This window comes from Pipistrellus kuhlii, unplaced genomic scaffold, assembly GCF_014108245.1.
Source record: "Pipistrellus kuhlii isolate mPipKuh1 unplaced genomic scaffold, mPipKuh1.p scaffold_m20_p_12, whole genome shotgun sequence".
Classification (NCBI taxonomy): domain Eukaryota; kingdom Metazoa; phylum Chordata; class Mammalia; order Chiroptera; family Vespertilionidae; genus Pipistrellus; species Pipistrellus kuhlii.
Window position 1 is genome coordinate 26,335,804 of NW_023425427.1, and position 19,687 is coordinate 26,355,490.

Genomic DNA, 19,687 nt, shown 5'->3' on the forward strand with positions numbered 1-19,687 from the left:
GAGATTTAGTTATATTTGTCCCAGTTGCCTACAAGCCCTTCTGAAGGACCTGTATCTATTGTATAATGATTTTATCCTAGAATAGTCTGAGGAATGGAAGTTATATTATAGTTTTTCTACATCTGGTAGCTGTCAAAACATGTCATTCATCCACTTGTGTTTTGTTGTTTTTAATTTTCTAACCAAAACTGGTTAAATGCTTTTGAATGCTGAGGCTGTATCAGGGAATGAGAAGATCCGTGACCTGGCCCTCACAAAGATAACATTCAAATTGGAGCACATATATTACACATGGACCAATGAGACAAACAATACAACTAAAAATGATGGCAACCGTTATGAAGGAAACTTAATAAAAGAGAGACCTTGGATAATATCAAGGGAAATATGTTATTAAATGTATACCTTGGGTTCTTTACAATTCTGCTATTATTGAGCTGTTTATTCAATGAACACAGAAACTTCATTTTGAAAAGAGATGTTCATGGATATCAGGCAATAAAGCTTAGTCTTAAAAGAGCAAGTTAGAGAAAAACTGAGGTTCCAGACCTATTTCATTTAAAATTAAATTTAAAAAAACAACATTTCACATTTCAAATAAAAATGTAAAAAAAATTTTCCCAAGACAAAAACCCCATAGTATGATATGTGTTATTATTGTGATGTAGCTGCAAAAAATAAATAAATCTATTTACATTGCAAAGCAAAAACAATCTTACTTCAGACAATCAGCAAATTCAGTTCAAATAGTTACTAAAAATCCAACTTTAATATTGTTCTTTCTAGACTGAGGGAAAATAACTGTCTGACATCTTTGCTTTCATTGTCCACTTGCAGATGTAAGTTAGTATAAAATCTACAACGTTGGATGCAAGCAAAATGAAACATTTTACTTGAATAGGCCAATAATACTGTGGCAAGTAAGAGATGCTTCAGAAAAGATGGATGCCAAAATACGTTTAATTAGCTACTCAATAAAGGAACCTACACAGCACATTGCCTCTTCGACCTGGCGAGATCCTCTCCAGACCCTGAAATATACTGAGCAAGAAAACAAAGTCATCTTTTATCCTCCACTAACAATCTTTATTGCAAATGCTTTACTTATTAATAAAGGACATGGAATCCTTTCAAGAATCTCACCAAGCAACTTGCTTTAATAGCACCCTATAGAAATTCTTGTTATAGAAAAATAATAATTCAGAAAAGTGTGGCTGTCTAAATACAGTGTCTCCTATACAATTACAGACTATGGACAGTGAGCTTTCTCTATAATAGCTCTTATAATGGTGTCCTCCAGGTAAACTGGAACTCTGCTCCTGTAACTTATGTCAAGTTTTCTTTCCCTTCACTATTGAAAGGAATTAAGTTCATATAATTAAATGCAACACTAGCCTTGCAGCTTTCCCCAGTCACACTCAACAGAACTATACACAGATTTTAGAACATGGTTTCACAAGCATTAGCTGTCTTTCCTACCTATCTAATAGCGTGCTCTTCATGGGTAACTGGTATAATTACTTCACAGATGAACCTGGTCCAAAACATCCCTATTCTAATAGTGGTATATTTTCCCTCTGATTTTAGGATAAGGCTTTCTAAAGCAGAAAAAGTAGAGAAAATGAAAGATGCTGAATTGAACTTTATTGAACCAAACTAGTACTACACTCTTGAGCTATAAAACTTAATAAGTCATCCAAACTGCCACCTCTTTCTACACATAATGGTTACTGATGGTCTAAGAAAATAAAACGTTATAAAATAAACAGAAATCAATAGACAATTATCCAGTCAATGCTTCCATAAGAACAAAATATAAAGTGAATAAAAATATTGCAGCTTATAGAAATTATGCTAAAAAATTTGCAACAGAACAAAACTGTAACACAATATTCAAACCAAAATAAAATACACTACAATAGAATCTGTAGATATGAACATATAGCTCAAATAAAAAATTTAAAGACATTATCTGGACAGAAAAAAACACAAAACCCCACATAAGAATGATATGGAATTAGAGTTGACTAAACCCTGAAAATAAATGAAAGACAAAATTAAATAAAAAATGAAAACTAAGTTATAAGGTGTCCAAGAGAATTGACTCAACTCAAAATATAATTAAAAACATTTTAAAAAAGCATAAGTATATGAAAAGAACAAAAAACAAAGGATCAAAGAGCAAGTATAATAATTAATAGGCAAAGAAGATCAAATTTGCTTAAAACTGTGTCAAATTTTAGCAATAGAAAGTCCTCACTCAACACCATTGATAAATTCTATTAAGCTGAATGATGTATAATGAAACTAGTTTTACCACTCAGACTAATTGACATAAATTCCTATGGAATCTCATCCTATATAATAAAAGGCTAATATGCAAATTGACAAAACAGCAGAATGACCAGTTGCTATAATGCCTGCTGACCACCAGGGGGCAAACACTGGTGATCAGTGTGCTCCCACAGGGAGCTGCCCTGGTGATCAGTGTGCTCCCACAGGGGGAACACTGCTCAGCCAGAAGCCCTGAGCTGGGCTCACAGCTGGTGAGCACAGTGGTGGTGACAGGAGCCTTTCCTGCCTCCACAGCAGTGTTAAGGGTGTCTGACTGCTGGCTTAGGCCTGCTCCCCACAGGCTCCCAGATTGTGAAAGTACATAGGTGGGCTGAGGGGACCCCGTCCCCCAGACCCGAGTGTACAAATTTCGTGCACCAGGCGTCTAGTCAATGTTATAATGAAGCAGCACTGATCAAAATGACATTATTAAAGGACCTGCTGTACACCTTAAAGGAAAAAAAATCCTCTGAGCCTCTCAACTAATCTATAATAAAATAAATCATTTACATGTTAAGAAAAATCAACCAAGGTATCCTTCAAGTATTAAAACTATAGAAAACATTTTATATAATTAAGAACTCAGGGAATATTGCAGTTGCAAGCCCTTTTTAGGTATTCTAGCAGAAATTGTGCTTCTTCCAACCAACTGGCAGAAAAACTGAGGGTGAGCATGAAATATATTTAATTGTAAATCTCAGATTAAAGCAAAGGTGGGAACAAGGGTAGGAGAAAGTCAGTATGTGTTACATGTTCTGACAAAGTAGGAATAGTGAGCTTCAAATGAAAAGAGAAAAGATGGGAAAACAGAATAAGCTAGTGAATAATTGAATATCTAAGAGTTAAAGAACATTGTGTAAGCTGTAAACCAAATATAGAAGCCGAAGTGAGATCAACCTGGAGACAGGGAGTTGAATTGCTCACTATGACATGTGCTGACCACCAGGGGGTGGCAGGGGACAAAGGAAGGCCCTGGCCAGCAACCAGGGAAGGGAGGCTCCAGCTGGCAGCAGGTGGTCCCCAATTAGCCCTGACTGCAGGCCAGGCCTAGGGACCCTACCTGTGTACAAATTTCATGCACTGGGCCTCTAGTTCCTTAATAAAAGAAACCAAAGACCTGGAGAAATGGCTATTTCTAGGTCTGAGGCAGAGGATAACAAGGTGAACTTTTGTTGTGCCAGACAAGAGAAAGTTTTGCTACAACTGATTGGGAACTTCTCAAAAGGACACAGGAGTCAACTCGAAAGGTTGCCTACTCATCCAACTTGAGAATTTGAGAACTGAAAAGGAATAATGTCAATAATGAGTCATTGCATTTGAAAAAAATCCTTGAGATCATAAAGATATTTAAGAGGAAGAGGAGTGAAGAAGGAATCACAGACTAGAAAAAACATCATCTTGCAACTCACTGATCTCCACTGATTTACTGATTAATTTAGGCAGGAATCACCAACAGATGTTAAAATCTTGGGGAGAAGAAGTTGACAAGGAATAAGATATTCACAAGTCTCAAAATATTTCTCTCCAAATTTCTTATTAATTAGAAAGATAAAATGTGCCTTACCTGGAGAACTCTAGCAGAAACCTCACCCAAACAAGTAAATAAATGTAATATCACCCAAACCTTCTAACATTCTACTTCCTGACAAGCAGCACTGAAAAGGATACAATCTCACCTGGGTAGTTTTTGTACCAAAAATATTAACTACTCCTACGGTCCTGAAAAAACATCAAATAAGTCCAAAGTGTGAGCTATCCTACAAACTATCAGCCTGGACTATGGAAATTCTCAATGAAAAAGATCACTCACTCACACCCGTAACATCTACCCCAACCTCAGTAAAACTAGGAAAACTCTTCTAGATTAAAGGAGACAGTATGGTGAAATAAATAAGGTAATGGCTGATTCTAGGTTCTGGATCAAAAGGAATAGATCTATGAAAATATTTTTTTGTGTGTGTGACAACTGAGGAAATTTGAATATAGACAGTAAGTTGGATAAGATCATCAACTTTCTTTGTAGTGAAAATGGTGTTTTGGTTATATAGAAAAATATCCTTAGGCAAGGCATCCTGAAATAGTTAGGGCTGTATTTTTACAATGTTTGCATCTGATTCAAAAATCCGGGGGGTGGGGGGAGAGGGGGGAGATGTGTATGTCTGTGTGTAGAGAGAGAAAAAATATTAACTTCTGGTAAAGCTAGGTGAATGAAATGCATGTGTTCCTATTATTCTTTCAACTTGACTGTAGGATTCAAAACCAAAATTTGGGTGGAAAAGATTACAGGCACAATTTAAAAATTATCAAAGGGTTAGGTCCCAAAAGACACAGAGCTCATGCCATAATGACAGACTTCAAAATATGATTCAGGGCGAGACAGTAGGCACTGGCAACAGCAGAAGCCAAGCGGAAGCCACACCAGTGTCCTGTGGACCACCCACTGTCCTTTGGACTCTGTGCCCTTGATGAGGTGGCATGCCAGCTACTTCTTTTTTAAAAAAAATTTTTTATTGATTTAAGAGAGGAAGGGAAGAGAGAGATAGAAACATCAATGATGAAAGAGAATCATGGAGTGGCTGCCTCAGATATGCCTCCTGACTGGGGATCAAGCTGGCAATCTGGACATGTGCCCTGACCAGGAATCAAACCTTGACATCCTGGTTCATGGACTGATGCTCAATCACCAAGGCACACGGATCAAGCAATACTATTATTATTTTTTTAATCCTCACTCAATGATATTTTTTCCAAACAATTTCTAGAGAGAGTGGAAGGGGGCAGGAGAGGAAGAGGAGGCGGGAACAGGGGCAAGGGCCATGGTGAGACACATCGATTAGTTGCCTCACAAATGCACCTCTAATAGGGCTGGGGAATCTGCAGAATGGTGATACATGCCCTTTACAGGGAAGCAAACCCACAACACTTTGGTCAGCAGGCTGATGCTCTAACTACTGAGAAAACTGGCAAGAGCTATTTCTTCTTAACATCGTCTGGTGAAGACTTTTTATTAATGGCTGCCTCTACTCTGTCCAGGAACATACGAGATCATGATACACATCCATGCCCCAAGATTCCTGTTGGGGTGGCGTGACCTCCTTTCCTGAGCCTCAGATCTTTCTGAGGACTCTTGCTCACTGTTCTCCCCTTAAATCACTTTGTCCCAAAAGTATCTGGCAAGGCAGATACTTCAGTGGTCAGAAACAAGAATAGAATTAGGGAAGGAGATGAAAAGTGATGGAAAAGATGAGCCAACATGAGTTTTTTCTCAAAACATCAAAGCAAAAGCTCTTTTATTTATTTATTCATTTATTTACTATTAGATTTGAACTAGAACTTCTGATTGATTTTTCTTGCAACCATGGGCAGAGAGCTTGTTTGAGAATGAAACCAACAATCATATCAGAGCTACACTGGCTGGCAGGATGAACTAGGTTCCTGGAGACCTCCTGTACTTTCTGGATCTAGGGAGGCTTGCCAGTCTGGACCTATATGAGTCAATAAATTCCCTTCCTTCTCCTACTATTTTTTTCTCTTTCCCTGGTTTGGATTGAATTTTCTGATCTCTCATAACCAAAACAGTCTAAACCAAAACAACATTTATACTTGACAAAATACATTAGGGAAACAACTGTTTACATTTAAATGCCCCTCTCATTGATTCACAAAGCATAACAGGATAATAAAGGCTCTGAGAAGTCCTGCATTAAAGACATCTTTTAAAAATTTGTTCAAACAAGTATGTCCCAAACCACTTGTTTGGAGATGCCTGTTAAAGGATGCTAAGAAATAGTGTTCCATGGCAAACTGTCTTTGGAATGATGGTATGGAAATCATTCATTTACCTACAAAGCAATCCTGTCATGTGTCATCACTTAATTTCAATATCACCTAATTTCCACATTAAGTAATATTGTAATCAAACCAAAGATAGCATCAAGAAGCTTCAATATGCATGGAGGGGCCCCACAGCACTTCTGTGCATGCCTGTTCTATGCTGCTTCATGTTACAAGAAACTTAGTTATTTCCCAGCTTGCCTGTGACCTGGCTAGTGAGCAAAGTATACAGCCTTTGCAATATTGGCATCCCCAGCATGAATTGCGTGGGATACACAGGAGAAATTCCACAAATGTTGCTGACTGAATAAAATCATTACCAATTTACTTTTTCTTGTGGGAATCCTACTTCTTGTTGCTTTCCTTCATTTTCCCTTCTGTTACATGCTGAACTAATGCTTTTATTGAACAATCTGTGGTAACTCCTAGTTTCTAAGTCCTGGGAGGATAGAACTAATTCAATGCTCATTAGTGTGTACAACTAGTTTAAATGATTTGTTCACAGCACATTCCCTTTTGCTCACCCAGAATAAATCAGGTTTGATCATTACGGATCTCTTTAATCTTTCATTTTCTTGGACAAACCTCTACAATTAGATATGTCCCTATTCTTGTTTTACTACATCTGTCAGACGAACACAGAGTGGGAAGTTTTAGCTCACTCTTTTCTAAAGTTGGCACACTAGGGGAAATAATTATATGCTATTGTGCATAGCCCTAGTGGAGTTAATTTCATCCCTTCTAAATAGAATGTTAATTTCCAGGCATCAGGTTGTTGAAACAGATGGTATTGCCTCTATAAGCTAGAGCAATGCATGTCTTTGTCATATTTTCCATCCTTCCAACAACAGTGAAGAATGTGAAATGCACTAAAACATGTTAATAAACAACTATGAAGGTAGAATAAACTTAAAACCATGTAACATGCAATAGAAAGGTTTTTATTTTTAAGGAACTGAGGATGATTAATCTTGGGGAGATTCTGGGGCAGCACAAGAACCATTTAAAATGTTTCTAGCCTGGTCAGTGTGGCTCAGTGGTCAATCCATAAACCAGGAGGTCACAGTTCAATTCCAAGTCAGGGCACACGCCCAGGTTGGGGGTTTGATCGCCAGTAGGGGTAGTGCAGGAGGCTACCAATTAATGATTCTATCTTACCACTGATGTTTCTAACTATCTCTCCCTTTCCTTTCCTCTCTTTGAAATTAGTAAAAACATACTTTAAACAATGCTTCTAGAAAAAAGAAATATTCCAAAGTAATTTCAAACAAGTATTTGAGCATGTGACACATATGGGATATATTTTTAAGGACAAAAGAACCATATACAATTTAAATGGTTTGCTGTTATCACAGTGCTGGTGGTAGCCTGCTATTCTGAGATAGAGCTGCATGTAGCGTGAGAGAAAACCAGTGAGGCATTCTGTTGGTGTCACTGAGAACAGGATTTTCAGCATGGGAACATATGCAGGTGTAACTGATGAGGGTAAATAAGCTGTAGAACTGATTTGAAATCGCAAATATCTGTATAAACTCATGGCATATTATATGTCGTGTGTGTGTGTGTGTTGCATCACTTCTCACTCTGTCCATTAAAAAAACTAAGACTTGCCCAACAGTGATGAGAATCTCAACACTCATATTGCAATTTTTAAATATCAATCATTTTTAAAAAGGCACAGGGGTTAATAAAGAAATGGTTGACTCCATGCTTGAAAAAGGGAATACACAACCTAAGTGTAGGCCAGTTTGTCATGCCAGAGGAAAGCAATACTGGAGTCATATCGAAAGGACCCAGGAACTAATATGAATGGGCTCTCACCGACCAAAGATGGGGCAGTGAAAGCAAGAATAGGTTTAAAAGTTTAAAGAAGTCACACATATCAGCTGTATCTAAATCGAATTTGTAATAAAAAATTTAAAAACCTCATTAGTGGCTTTTGGTGAATGCTAGGGAAGGAATCCCTAATAAATGAAAACACTGACCACTTAATCTCACCTTTCTTATAGGAACTGTACCAAATAATTGATGGGAGTCCCTCTTAATTAAAGTATACCAGCCAATAAAGAAAGGAGTCACATGGCCGGGACCGGTTTGGCTCAGTGGATAGAGCGTCGGCTTGCGGACTGAAAGGTCCCGGGTTCGATTCCGGTCAAGGGCATGTACCTTGGTTGCGGGCACATCCCCAGTAGGGGGTGTGCAAGAGGCAGCTGATCGATGATTCTCTCTCATCGATGTTTCTAACTCTCTATCCCTCTCTCTTTCTCTCTGTGAAAAATCAATAAAATATATTTTAAAAAAAATAAAAAAAAAAAAAAAAAAAAAAAAAAAGAAAGGAGTCACATGGAGATCACTATTTTGCAACCACTAATGAATAATTAAATGATCCGCACAATGGTGGCTGTTAGTATCACAAAATGAGAAAAGCAGACATTCTATTTCCTGATGGAAGTATACATACCAACTAGATAGGGAGTAGTTTCACCCTCAGGCTCTCAAAATTAAACTTGAACTTGAGTCTCATCAAGCCTTTAGCTCTGACTACCTGCCAATTCATTGATAATATTGGAAATAGAACAGGCTAAAGGACCCCACAAGAATTCAGTCAGCAAAATCTGGACCACATGGAACTCCATATAACCTAGCTTCTTCCATCAAACATTTTCAAAAGAAAAAAGATGGAGGTGATGTATACTATAAAAGAAAAGCAAGAAATTAGCAATTAATCACAAGGTATGAACTTGGAATCTTGATTCAAACAATTTACAAAGAAAACACTGTAAGACAATAGCGAATATTGAAAACTGGATATTTGATAATATAAGAAAATCATTATTTATAAGTGACACTACTATAGTTTTATTGTGGGGGAAAATGATCCTTATAGAGACAACTACTATAATATTCAAGGATTAAATGAAATAAGGTGCGTGAATTGCTTTAATGCAATCAGAGTAGAGGGGGCAGTCCATGAAAGAACACTGGCTTTGAATCAATAATTATTGCAGTTGGTGACGGGCACACAGGTGTGCATTATATGACTCTCCCTATTTTTGCTTTACATTTCCAAAATGTTTCTGTAATGTCTGCAGCAAAAGCTGGTGAAATGGGAATCAGATCCTTAACTGGGAACTCAGACCAGGGGCAGTGTGTGGAGGCACAGGGACATAAGTTTCTGATAAAGTGTTTTCCAATGTAATTGTTCATTATGGAAAGAAAGGGCTACCTAAGTAGAGTACATTTCCGGTTACAGTAAAAATACAAGGTGGATATTGAGCATGAGCTGAGGACTTGAATCGACATATTTTTCAGGCCCATTCCAATTTACTAATCTATGAAAAACCACCTGATTCACAGCATTAATTACAAAACCACATACAGCATTTGCTTCCACGCGCGTGTGCAGCGTGCTTGGATGTGAAGTAGAGGGCCTGGGATACGGAGCACAGGCAGGAAAGTAAAATGAGAAGGGGCCTATTAAACATTTCAGCACTACAGGCATGACCTAAGTATTATGCAGACCTGCTACGTTGGACTTATTACTGTTGCGAGTCCTGCTGAGTTTATTTTACTTTCACTGAAAGATAAGGGTGGCTTATCACTAGGTGACAAACCCAAACATCCAGTTTTTAAGACACAAATTTAACCAAGTTTCAGGAAACCAAGCAAAGAGATCATTAGGAGGACACAGCCCTGTGCTACCTGGGCATAATCTTCTTTTCTGTGCTTCAGATATGCCAATTGAGAATGTCTGAGTCCAAACTCCCATCCCAGTAGGCTTTTTACAAAAGTCAAAATTCAACTGACCAGGAAACTATAGTAGAAGAGAAAGGACGGACCAAAAAAAAGCTACATTTCTGCCAGGCAGTTTTTAAGATTATTCTGTAAATCTTGTACCAAACACACCCAAACTGACTTCTGTGTGTTTTCTTAAAGGACAAAATTAGGCTTCTTATCAGGCTCTTTTAATCAAGGAAGGATAATCAGTGAATGCAGGTTTTGCTAAGTCCACCTCATCTACCATCAAGACAGCATCTCTCCATTATGAACCCAATTTTGATTCTGGCCCATGCAATTAAGTAATCAAACCCCATTTCTGGGATTTATAGTTTTATTCTGCATGTGTCATTATAATTTGGCGTCATCTGGCTTGCAGCAGCCCTTTCAGCTTGCCCTATTTGCATATGGGATTACCCACCCCTGGCCTGGAATCCCAGCCACTAGCCTGAGGCAGTCTACCAAAAATTATTTTTAAATTTTATTTAATTTTAATTTATTTTATTTATTTATTTACTTATTTTTTACATTTGAGAAACTGGAGAAATCACATTGATGTGAATGTACATTCTATCTGGAGATGGTTCTTCTCTCTCCTCCCCAGGCAATTTAGGTGTTTTTGTCTTTTGGATTCTTCGCATCACTAGATTGCTAAGAATCGTTTCTTTTACTCCATTAATTTCCTGGCCAAGTTCACTGTCAACCAAAATTAAGGAAAAACATCATTCCAAAGGTCCCTATCTCAGATAACTTTAGAATTTGAATTCTCAATGCAGGACATTTAAAGGCACAATCATCTTTTAGGCATAGTCCAATTCCGATCAGTGAATGTGGGAAAAAATGAAGCCTACATGACCGACTCTCTCCTCACTTCATATCAACCTTTTTTGAGTACTTACTAAAAGCCCAACTTACGGGTAGAAAAGTCTATTAAAATAAGCCCAAAATGTGCCTTAATCACTAGACCTCACCTCAGTACCGGGTGAAAAGAGGAATTCAGAGAAACTGTTTGATAAAAAGAAATTGAATCAAGATATTAAGAGGAAAAGCACAGAATAAGTGAGCACTAGGGTCACTGCCATCTGCTCGCCAACAAGAAAATGAGTTACTAATTAAAGAAAAATCATGACTGAAGTCTTGATAAAAACAACTTTGTTTCTGTTAACAGACTCTTCATCATGTTAGAGACGGGCCCAAAGGGCCAGACTACCCACATATTTTCACTCTTTGAAAGCGAAGCTGAGAAGATAAATTACCAGTACGGAAGAAGTTATGCCATGCTCAAGGAAATTCGTGAAGGTTGTAATAATTTGCACAGGGCAAGAATGAATATTATCTGAAGTCATTTTTCCAAGTGGATCATTAATTACTGGCCTCTTCTAGGGGCACTCTGACTAGTTAATTACAGGTTAACTTATTCCTAATACGAAATGAAATCATTATGATCATCTTGAGTTAATCAGCAAGTTCCAATTAGGGTTCTTCTATGGCACCCTCAGTGCCATCAACTGACTGTGCAAACTGGCTTAAATTAACCAAACTTCTGTCCATTACATGCTCCACTTACTTGTCATTAACAAAGGTACCATTTACTATTTTATCTTTGGTATGAGGAACATTATAAACTCTGGGGAGGGGGAGAAATCTCTGCTAAATAAGAATGAATGCATGCATGTCTTCGTGCATGAATAGATATCTACCTCATAGGAGCTTTGAGTTAATCGGGATTTTCTAGGTTGCAAAACAAATATGGACCGTACCTAGGATTCATGTTTGCCTTTTTTTTTTTTAGGATGATCACTATGACTATTTTTCTTGGTGTTAATTTATTCATTCAGTGAACACAACGTTTTAATCAAGAAGGAGCTAGTATTCCAACTCAGCCAAGCATGGGTTTGGCCTCCTGGGCTGGCATCTGGAACCTTGGATATGGGGAGGGTTTCTCACCATCCCCTCATCAGAATGTCTCCCTGTGCTTAGACTCTGAGAGCACAGAGTCCCCTCTGATGAGCTTCCCTGAGGTACATTTCACACATGTTGTCACAAGTCATTACCAGAAGAACTAATAAGTGCTTTCTGGGTGACTCCACTGAGAGACGTCTCTTGGAAGCTTAAGCCCGGTTTCCTCTGGAATTCGTTGTCATGTGGCTTTTCTTTTCGTTCATTTCTTTTTGTGTGATATCCTTTTCATAGAAATAAATCACAGCCATGCCTATGACTATGCGCTGAATCATGCCGAGTCCTCCTAATGAATCAGCAAATCATGGAGTGGTCTTGAGGACCCCCAACACAGGAAACATAGTGGGTTTAAAGGAGTAAAGAAATGAGAGCATGGTGAGCTATAGTCAGGAGCTTATGGGTGAGGTGGGGAGGTTAAGCTGGAAGTCACGATGGTGGCCCATCAGTTGGCATGTGCTCTTCTAGATTCACTCACTATCCAATTCCACTTGCCATGTGGAACTAGAGGCAATTGGAGGAGGAATAAATTTAAGAAGACAGCTAATCCAGAACCCTCATTTTTTTCAGATGAGCTAAGGTTGAGAGCTAAAATAACTTTCTATAAGATACAGAGCTAGTTCAAAGCAAATACTAGCACGTCAGAACCACGTCTCAAACCCCAGTAGTTCTTACCAGTGGATCATTTGCCACCTGGCTGGACTCAGGCCCCTCTCAGAAGGCCTCCTGCTTGCACCAGGATGTGCCACATGGTTGCAGATTCGCACCATGTTGCATTTTCAATTAAAACAACTAAATGGAGTGTTTTAAAAGGATGATTTCCAAGCTGCCAGGACAATAACGCCACAAACTCGACCAGATTTTATTAGAGTCAAATGACAGCATAAATCATTAGGAAAATGTGTGCCAACCGGACAAACAGCAATACCTCAAACTCTCGGAGTACTGAACGCCATCCAGTTGGCCGAGAAAGAACCATGTGTCATTTTTTGCAATTACTATACTAGCTAGTTCATAGTTTTTGGCAGCTATGCCCCACATGCATAGTCGAACTCAGCTCATTTTCACTCTGCTGATGGACAAATGTTTTTTTGTTTTTTGCGTTTTTTTTATTCTTTTCCTCAGAAAAACCACCCATAGAGTTTTCATGAAATCTGAGGAAGTGCATCAATAAGTGAGCCCATTTGTTACACCCTGGCTTTAAATAATGCATATTAAATAGGCCACCCAATATTCATCACAAAAAAATTCTACTGTGCTAAGATGATGACTAAAGAATATCAATCATACTAATTACTAGAGTCTGAAAGTCAAACAGCAAGATTTCCGGAGTCCTTTTTACTGTTCTCTCTTGAATAGAGCTTGCCTTTCAGAAAGCAGAAAACAAAAAAATAAGTTATTTACTATGATCTTCTCAAAAATCATTATTAGTTCTTAATAAACAAGAAATGCCGTACAATGCTAAATCAATTTCTTCAAGCAACGAAATATTAACATGACCAAAGAAATGAAAGTGCTTTACTATTAAATTTGTTTGTTTGTTTGTTTTCCCCCACATCCACGTTGCATTTCCAGGTTGTCTTCTTGGCACCTTATCAATAAATAGCCCGAGTGTTGAACTCTACCTACAAATGCATGTTGTGATGATTAAAAAAAAAAAAAATGTCGTCTATTCTACACTGAACATCCACTTGTTCCAAGAGAAGCATCCTGCCAACAAGGGAACTCCCACAATGCATTTCAACTCCAGCATCTGTGCTAACTCTGTAGGGGATGAGGGGACACTATTAGAAGCGGGCTCACAGGCAGCCTCAACAGTATAGATAGATAATGGTCTGTTCCCTCGCACGGGGGTGGATGGACAGGCATTTGTGGTATTCTTCCAACTTCTTGTATGTTGGAAATATTTTTGACCCCCTAAATTTGCTCAATCGGCATGCCTGAACCCTCTAGGAGGCATTGTACTTAACCTTGCTGGCTCTGGAGTCAAAATGAATTTTCTCCAGGAAGGTCAAATGGTTCACTGAAACCTTCTCTGTTACACTGAGTTCCCCAAGACTTGGCCGAATCTTCACAACCTTTCCTATCAGATATCCTTGGTTTGTGGAGCATCTTGAAATAATACAGAAGCCAAAGGTTATTTTCAATCTGTGCGAAGTGATAACATCTTCTCATATTAAAGAAGCCAGCTTCCCAGATAGAAAATTTTGTAAGTAAAACATATAAGATAAAGAAAAACAAGATAAATTGACCAAGTGTGCTTTAAAATGTCCCATAAATTTAAAAGCCCTTTTTCCTCCAGCTGATCATGGGAAGAAGGAAGCCAGCTGTGTTCACAGGGACCTCATGTTTAAGGTATGGTAGTGCAGTGAGATATCAATGGGACCCTGGGTGCCAGCATCAGCCATCAATTGGAAATTTGTTAAAAATGCAAGTTCCTGGGTCTCTGCTGGGCAGTACTCCTTCCAAATGATTCTCATGCCTGCTAGTTTTGAAAAGCAGATGGAAGTCTAGCCTTTCAGGTCAGTGTGACTGGGTTCAAATACTAGCATCTATCTCTGCTAAATGCTATGACTTTGACCAAGTTACCTTACTTTGTCTATAGTTTAATTTTCTCATTGTAAAATGAAAATGATTGTTCCTAACTCATTGGTTCACTGGCAATATGATAATCATGTAAACATTTGGCAAAATGCTTGACATATACTAAGCACTCATTAAATGTGAGTGTCATTTTCTCAACTATGAAGATGACCAAAGACTTGCTTTTATTTCAGTTTACTCTTCTACTTATTCGGTGAGCATATAATGAATGGCCAGATTATTATAATCTCTGAACACATAATAATCTGGCCACTCAGTGTATATCCTCTATAATAAGAGGCTAATATGCAAATTGTCCCCTCGAACCAGGAGTTCAACCAGCAGGCAGGCCAGCAAACTGCCCAAGTCCCCTCCCCCTGGCCAGGTTGGCCGGACTCCACCCATGCACAAATTCATGCACTGGGGCCTCTAATATATATGCATTCAGAGATCATAATAATATGGCCACTCAGTATATATTGAGCACTGACCACATGACAGACTCGGGCACTCAATTACACAGGATTTGTGGCTGCATCAGAAGAAACGCCACTGCCTGAGCTCGACTCTATGGCAAATCAAAGAATCTGAAGCTTGGATATGTTATAAAAGCTACTCAGGATATTTTAATGGGAGAAGCAAACCTGCAAGCAAAAATTACAGCCCAAAGTCTAGGAGTGTGTTGCATACACATGATCTCAAAAAACTTTTAGGGGGCCCAGCAAACTTTCATTGGCCTCAAATATTTCTCTCCTGCTTCACTGATCTCCTTAGAAAGCACAAAGCATGTTTCCCTGAATCTTCAGTGCAGGCTACCATGCTGGACCACGAGTTTGACGATGCAATGAGAAGTGAGCTCTATTATTGGGCCCTCCCAACACCTGGAGCCTGAGCACAACTTCCAGGGCAGAGTAGTCCGTCATAGCCGTCACCTCCATAACCAACTCTTGTAAAAGCATATTTCCCTAAATCCATTACCCAAGCCTGAAGGCTGGACATAATGGTTTCACATGCCAGTCTCCAAGGGGAGGAGCGAGGGGCAAAGCTTGTAGAGTAATTAAAAGAGACACTCAGGCCCACTCCATGCCATTCATTAACCTCCATTCTCCTGTGATAAATATAGAATGACAGACCAGGACCAGGCTAAGGAGCTCAAGGGAGGACCCTGGAAGACTCCTGGAGCAGCCCTCAGCACCTCTGCAGCAGGGCCCGGGGCTGTGAGGAGGAGGAACTCAGCCCCTTTCCCCCTTGGGTCACCAGGGAACGCTGAAGAATGCCCGCTGGATATGCAACCCCACCCTGCTTTGCCTTGCAGCAATGTAAAGAACAGATAGAAAAGAAATAGCATGTATTGTAATGAGGAAGTCAGAGAATAATATTAAGAGCAATGATGATTTGTTGAGGGCTTTCTAGTGCCGGGCACTGTGCTAATGGCTTCTCATGTAGTATTTTATGTAATTGTGGCAACCACAGCTTCTTAATGACCCCTGCCTCCTAATATACACACCCTGGTGCAGTCTCCGTCATTCACTGAATCACAGTTAGTACATGTGGCCAATACGAATTCCAGAAGTCTCTGTCTGCGACCTCTAAGATTAGAACACTCACGGCATCCTCACTTCCAACACGACCTCTTGAATCACTTGCTCTCGGGGGAGCCAGGGCCTCGTCAAGTGGACACTCCAGCAGCCCTATGGTAATGGCCACGTGGAGACCAGGCCACCCTGGAAGTGCCCCTCCTGCTTCAGTCAAGCTTTGAAGCTTCCAGCTGAAGCCCCAAACATCAGAGAACGCAGAAGCCAGCAACCCGGGCCCTGTCAGAATGGCTGGCCCATGCACTAACTGTCCTAAAATCTAGGTTCTGTGACTTGTTATGCAGCAATAGCGAACTCACACCTAAGCGCTCAATACTCTTATAGTTGACAAGGGCTGAAGTGACTCAGTCACGGGCACAGTCAGGGAAGCGATGGGGACTGGACTCCAGGCACGCAGATTTGAAGTTCTGGCTCTCCTTCCCATCAGACTACTAGCAGATAAACATGAGGTGTGTGACCTACTTCCCATCCCTTTTATTAAGGGAAAAGTAACCATTCGAAGCCTTGCAAACAGTTTGCATGTCCCCAATACACTCTGTTCACCCTCCACGGCAGCCACCATCCTGCCTGGTATGTCAGCCATTTCTCTGTGGGTGGAAGTTCCTGGAAGGTTGGAGTCCTGTCTTCCTGATGACAGCCTTGTACACAGTAGAAGGGTGTGGCTAGGATGTCATGTTAGTCTGTGGACTAACCTGCTTTGGCAGCTCTGCTCTACCATTTCCAGGCCCGGTAATCTTAAGCAAATTTCCTAAATAATCTGAGCCCCCGATTCCCCACTTTTATAACAGGGCCAATATGAACACACACTTCTGTTTGCTTGCACTGCATTAAACAAAACAAAACACACTCATAAAGTGTTTAGCACACTGACTGGCTCACAGTAAGTGCTCAATAAATGTACCTATTTGAATTATTTTCAAAATGTGTTGAAAAATGTCCAACATTTTCAATGCCCATCAAAAGCTCTTCCCTGAACCTATCCTCCTATTGAAAGAGACTTTCTACAGATACAGCAGTGGTTCCCAGGTGTGAAGTGATTTCACTCTGCAGGCACTGAGACCTCTGGAGACACCTTGGCCATGGATCCTGGGAGAGCCCAGCCTGCCCTGCCTCAGAAAGACGCTCTTACTCCCCCATCCAGGGCCATGGACAGACAGCGATTTGGCTCATTCTTCCAAGAGGAAAAGGAAGGCAAGGAGAGTGTCCCTCCCCCTGGCCTAACAAACAGGGGAGGAGAGGCCTTTTGCTTCCATCCTATCTCTCTCTCTTTTTTTTAAATTTCTTTATTAAGGTATCACATATTTGTCCTCATCCCACGCCACCCCCTCCATTCCCATCCCAAACCCCTCCTCACGCATGTCCATCCTCTCTCTTAATCCCATCACATTCTTATCATTTTGTCAGTGTAGACCAAGCTCCTTAGCTCCTGCCATAAGCACTCTAAGGCCTTCCCCTGAAGTTCATTCCCCCTTTGTCTTGGAGCTAAGAGGCTGTCAAGTGTCTGTCTCCCTGTCCCCTCAGGCCAGTTCTACTTAACCTCAGCTTAGAGTCCCGCCTCCCTTTGAATTTAGCTTTATGGCTCCTATTCTTTTTATCTCTCTTTACATATGAAGAATTTTTCCTTACAAAATATACCCACAACCTCTTACTTCTGGGTAAGACTAAAGAAAGGGAAATACCAACCACATTCACCAATAACCCAAATAACACAAATCCTAGCACTGCAAGGTGCAGGGTTAAGTTGTTTTTGTTTTGTTTTGTTTTGTTTTGTTTTGTTTTGTTTTGGGGGGAAGGGAGGAATGAGGGTGTAGAGGATGTGTAATTGACTTCTCTACTGCAACAGAAGAAATTTTTAAAGAGTATTAATAACTAGGAAACAAAGGCCCACATGAAGGATGCCACTAAGCAGGGACAGAGGGCCCAGAAGAGCAGAGAAAGAAAAGAAGACACATGAAGACTCAGGAGAGTTAGAGCAGTCAGCCTGCAGGGGCAAGGGGTGGGAGTTCTGAAGGATGGGAGAGTCCTGACCTGAGGTGAGGAAGGACAGGAAGAGCACTCCCATGGAAGGGATGAAAGGCAAGGAGGCAGGCAGGCAGGAGGCAGTTTGCCAAGTGCTACAGATTTATGGAGAAACAGGGACAGAGATTACAAAAAATAGAGCTGATTAGGGGAACATACACTACCCAAAATTAGCAATTACGAGCTGTAAAGGGGAGGAAATTAAAGGTCTTTTGCAGATTGCACAGCAATTTGGTGACATACGGATTTAATGATTAAGAATAAGTAACCTTCTAATCAATTTCTCAGGGATCCTAAACTTAATCTCTTAAGAGAAGAATATTTTCAAAGGAGGCAATGTCAAGTGAATGGGTAGATCCCTCTCCTCAATATGTTAAGTTTCCTTCTCTCACAGTTTTTTGTTTTTAAAAATATATATATTTTATTGATTTTTTACAGAGGAAAAAAGAGGGATAGAGAGTTAGAAACATCGATGACAGAGAATCATAGATCAGCTGCCTCCTGCACACTGAGGATGTGCCCGCAACCAAGGTACATGCCCTTGACCAGAATCACACCTGGGACCTTTCAGTCTGCAAGCCGACACTCTATCCATTGAGCCAAACCAGTTTTGGCCTCTCTCACAGTTTTGCTTGAACCACTGAACTAGCTATAAGTCAACTACTTTTCAACTAATAGTTTCCCCCCCAACCCACTCTGGTCTAGCTTTAAAAACTGTTACCTACAATGAGAAGGCACCTATTAGACAACTTAAGTCAGGAATCTGTTATTTATCAGCAGTCATTTCAATGATTTCTAAGTATCCTCTAAAGAGACTGGTTTAAAGGTGGAATCAATGTGTATCAGAAGTAAACACGATAATGATAGGTCTTAAGGATGTCCGCATCTTAATATATTTTTCTATCTTCTAGCCCAATCTTGGAAAGATAGCAGAATAATTCTCAAATAGGAATTCTGTGAATCAGAACTCACTTCCCTTCCTTCTTACAACAACTAAAGGGCCAAATTCAAAAAATACCCAGAAACCATCCCAGGCCATCAACTAATCTCAAATGGTGACTTCTTGAAACAGGAAAAAGACCCTGCACACTGTTTCTCTGTCCTCCCAGTCCCAATGGAGGCTCCCTGCAGGATATGAAACCGGAGGACACAGGCGTGGGCCCGGGGAGCTTACCATATACCACATGCTTGGCCACTTGGGATCGTTAAAGTACGTAGACTGGGCATGACTGAAGTCATAGTCCCTCTTGGTCCGTTTTTTCACCACTTGCTGTTGGATCCACTCCACCTGCCAAGAAGAAGGACATCTGGTGAGTGTCCCGATCCCATCTGGGTTAGCATAAAATAAATGAAGGTCAGAAGCATGTACCATTTTGAGTCAATTCTGTTTAAGTTATGGACTTCATTCTGGCAAATAAGATCTCTGAGTCCAGGGGCTCAGAGATGCTATAAACAACTAGTTCTACTTTATTGTATGCAGGTTAGGTTTTTTTTTGTGTGTGTGTTTTGTTTTTTTGTTTGTTTGTTTTTTTTGCCTTTTGTGACAGATCATTTATATCTCTCAATAATATGCTAACCTTTTTGTCTTT

At 39.9% G+C, this 19,687-nt stretch overlaps 1 protein-coding gene across 7 annotated transcripts in view; it reads right to left on the reverse strand.

The window, feature by feature from the left end:
* PCSK5 (proprotein convertase subtilisin/kexin type 5) overlaps positions 1-19,687 on the reverse strand; it is a 394,890-nt gene that overhangs the window by 295,762 nt on the left and 79,441 nt on the right. For all 7 annotated transcript variants that reach the window (XR_004987160.2, XM_036433764.2, XM_036433763.2 and 4 more), the window contains exon 3: positions 19,273-19,386. Coding sequence is in view for 6 of the 7 variants with exons in the window: in XM_036433764.2 (XP_036289657.1) it covers positions 19,273-19,386 (114 nt within the window). In the remaining variant the exon portion in view is untranslated. The remainder of the gene's footprint in view (positions 1-19,272; positions 19,387-19,687) is intronic.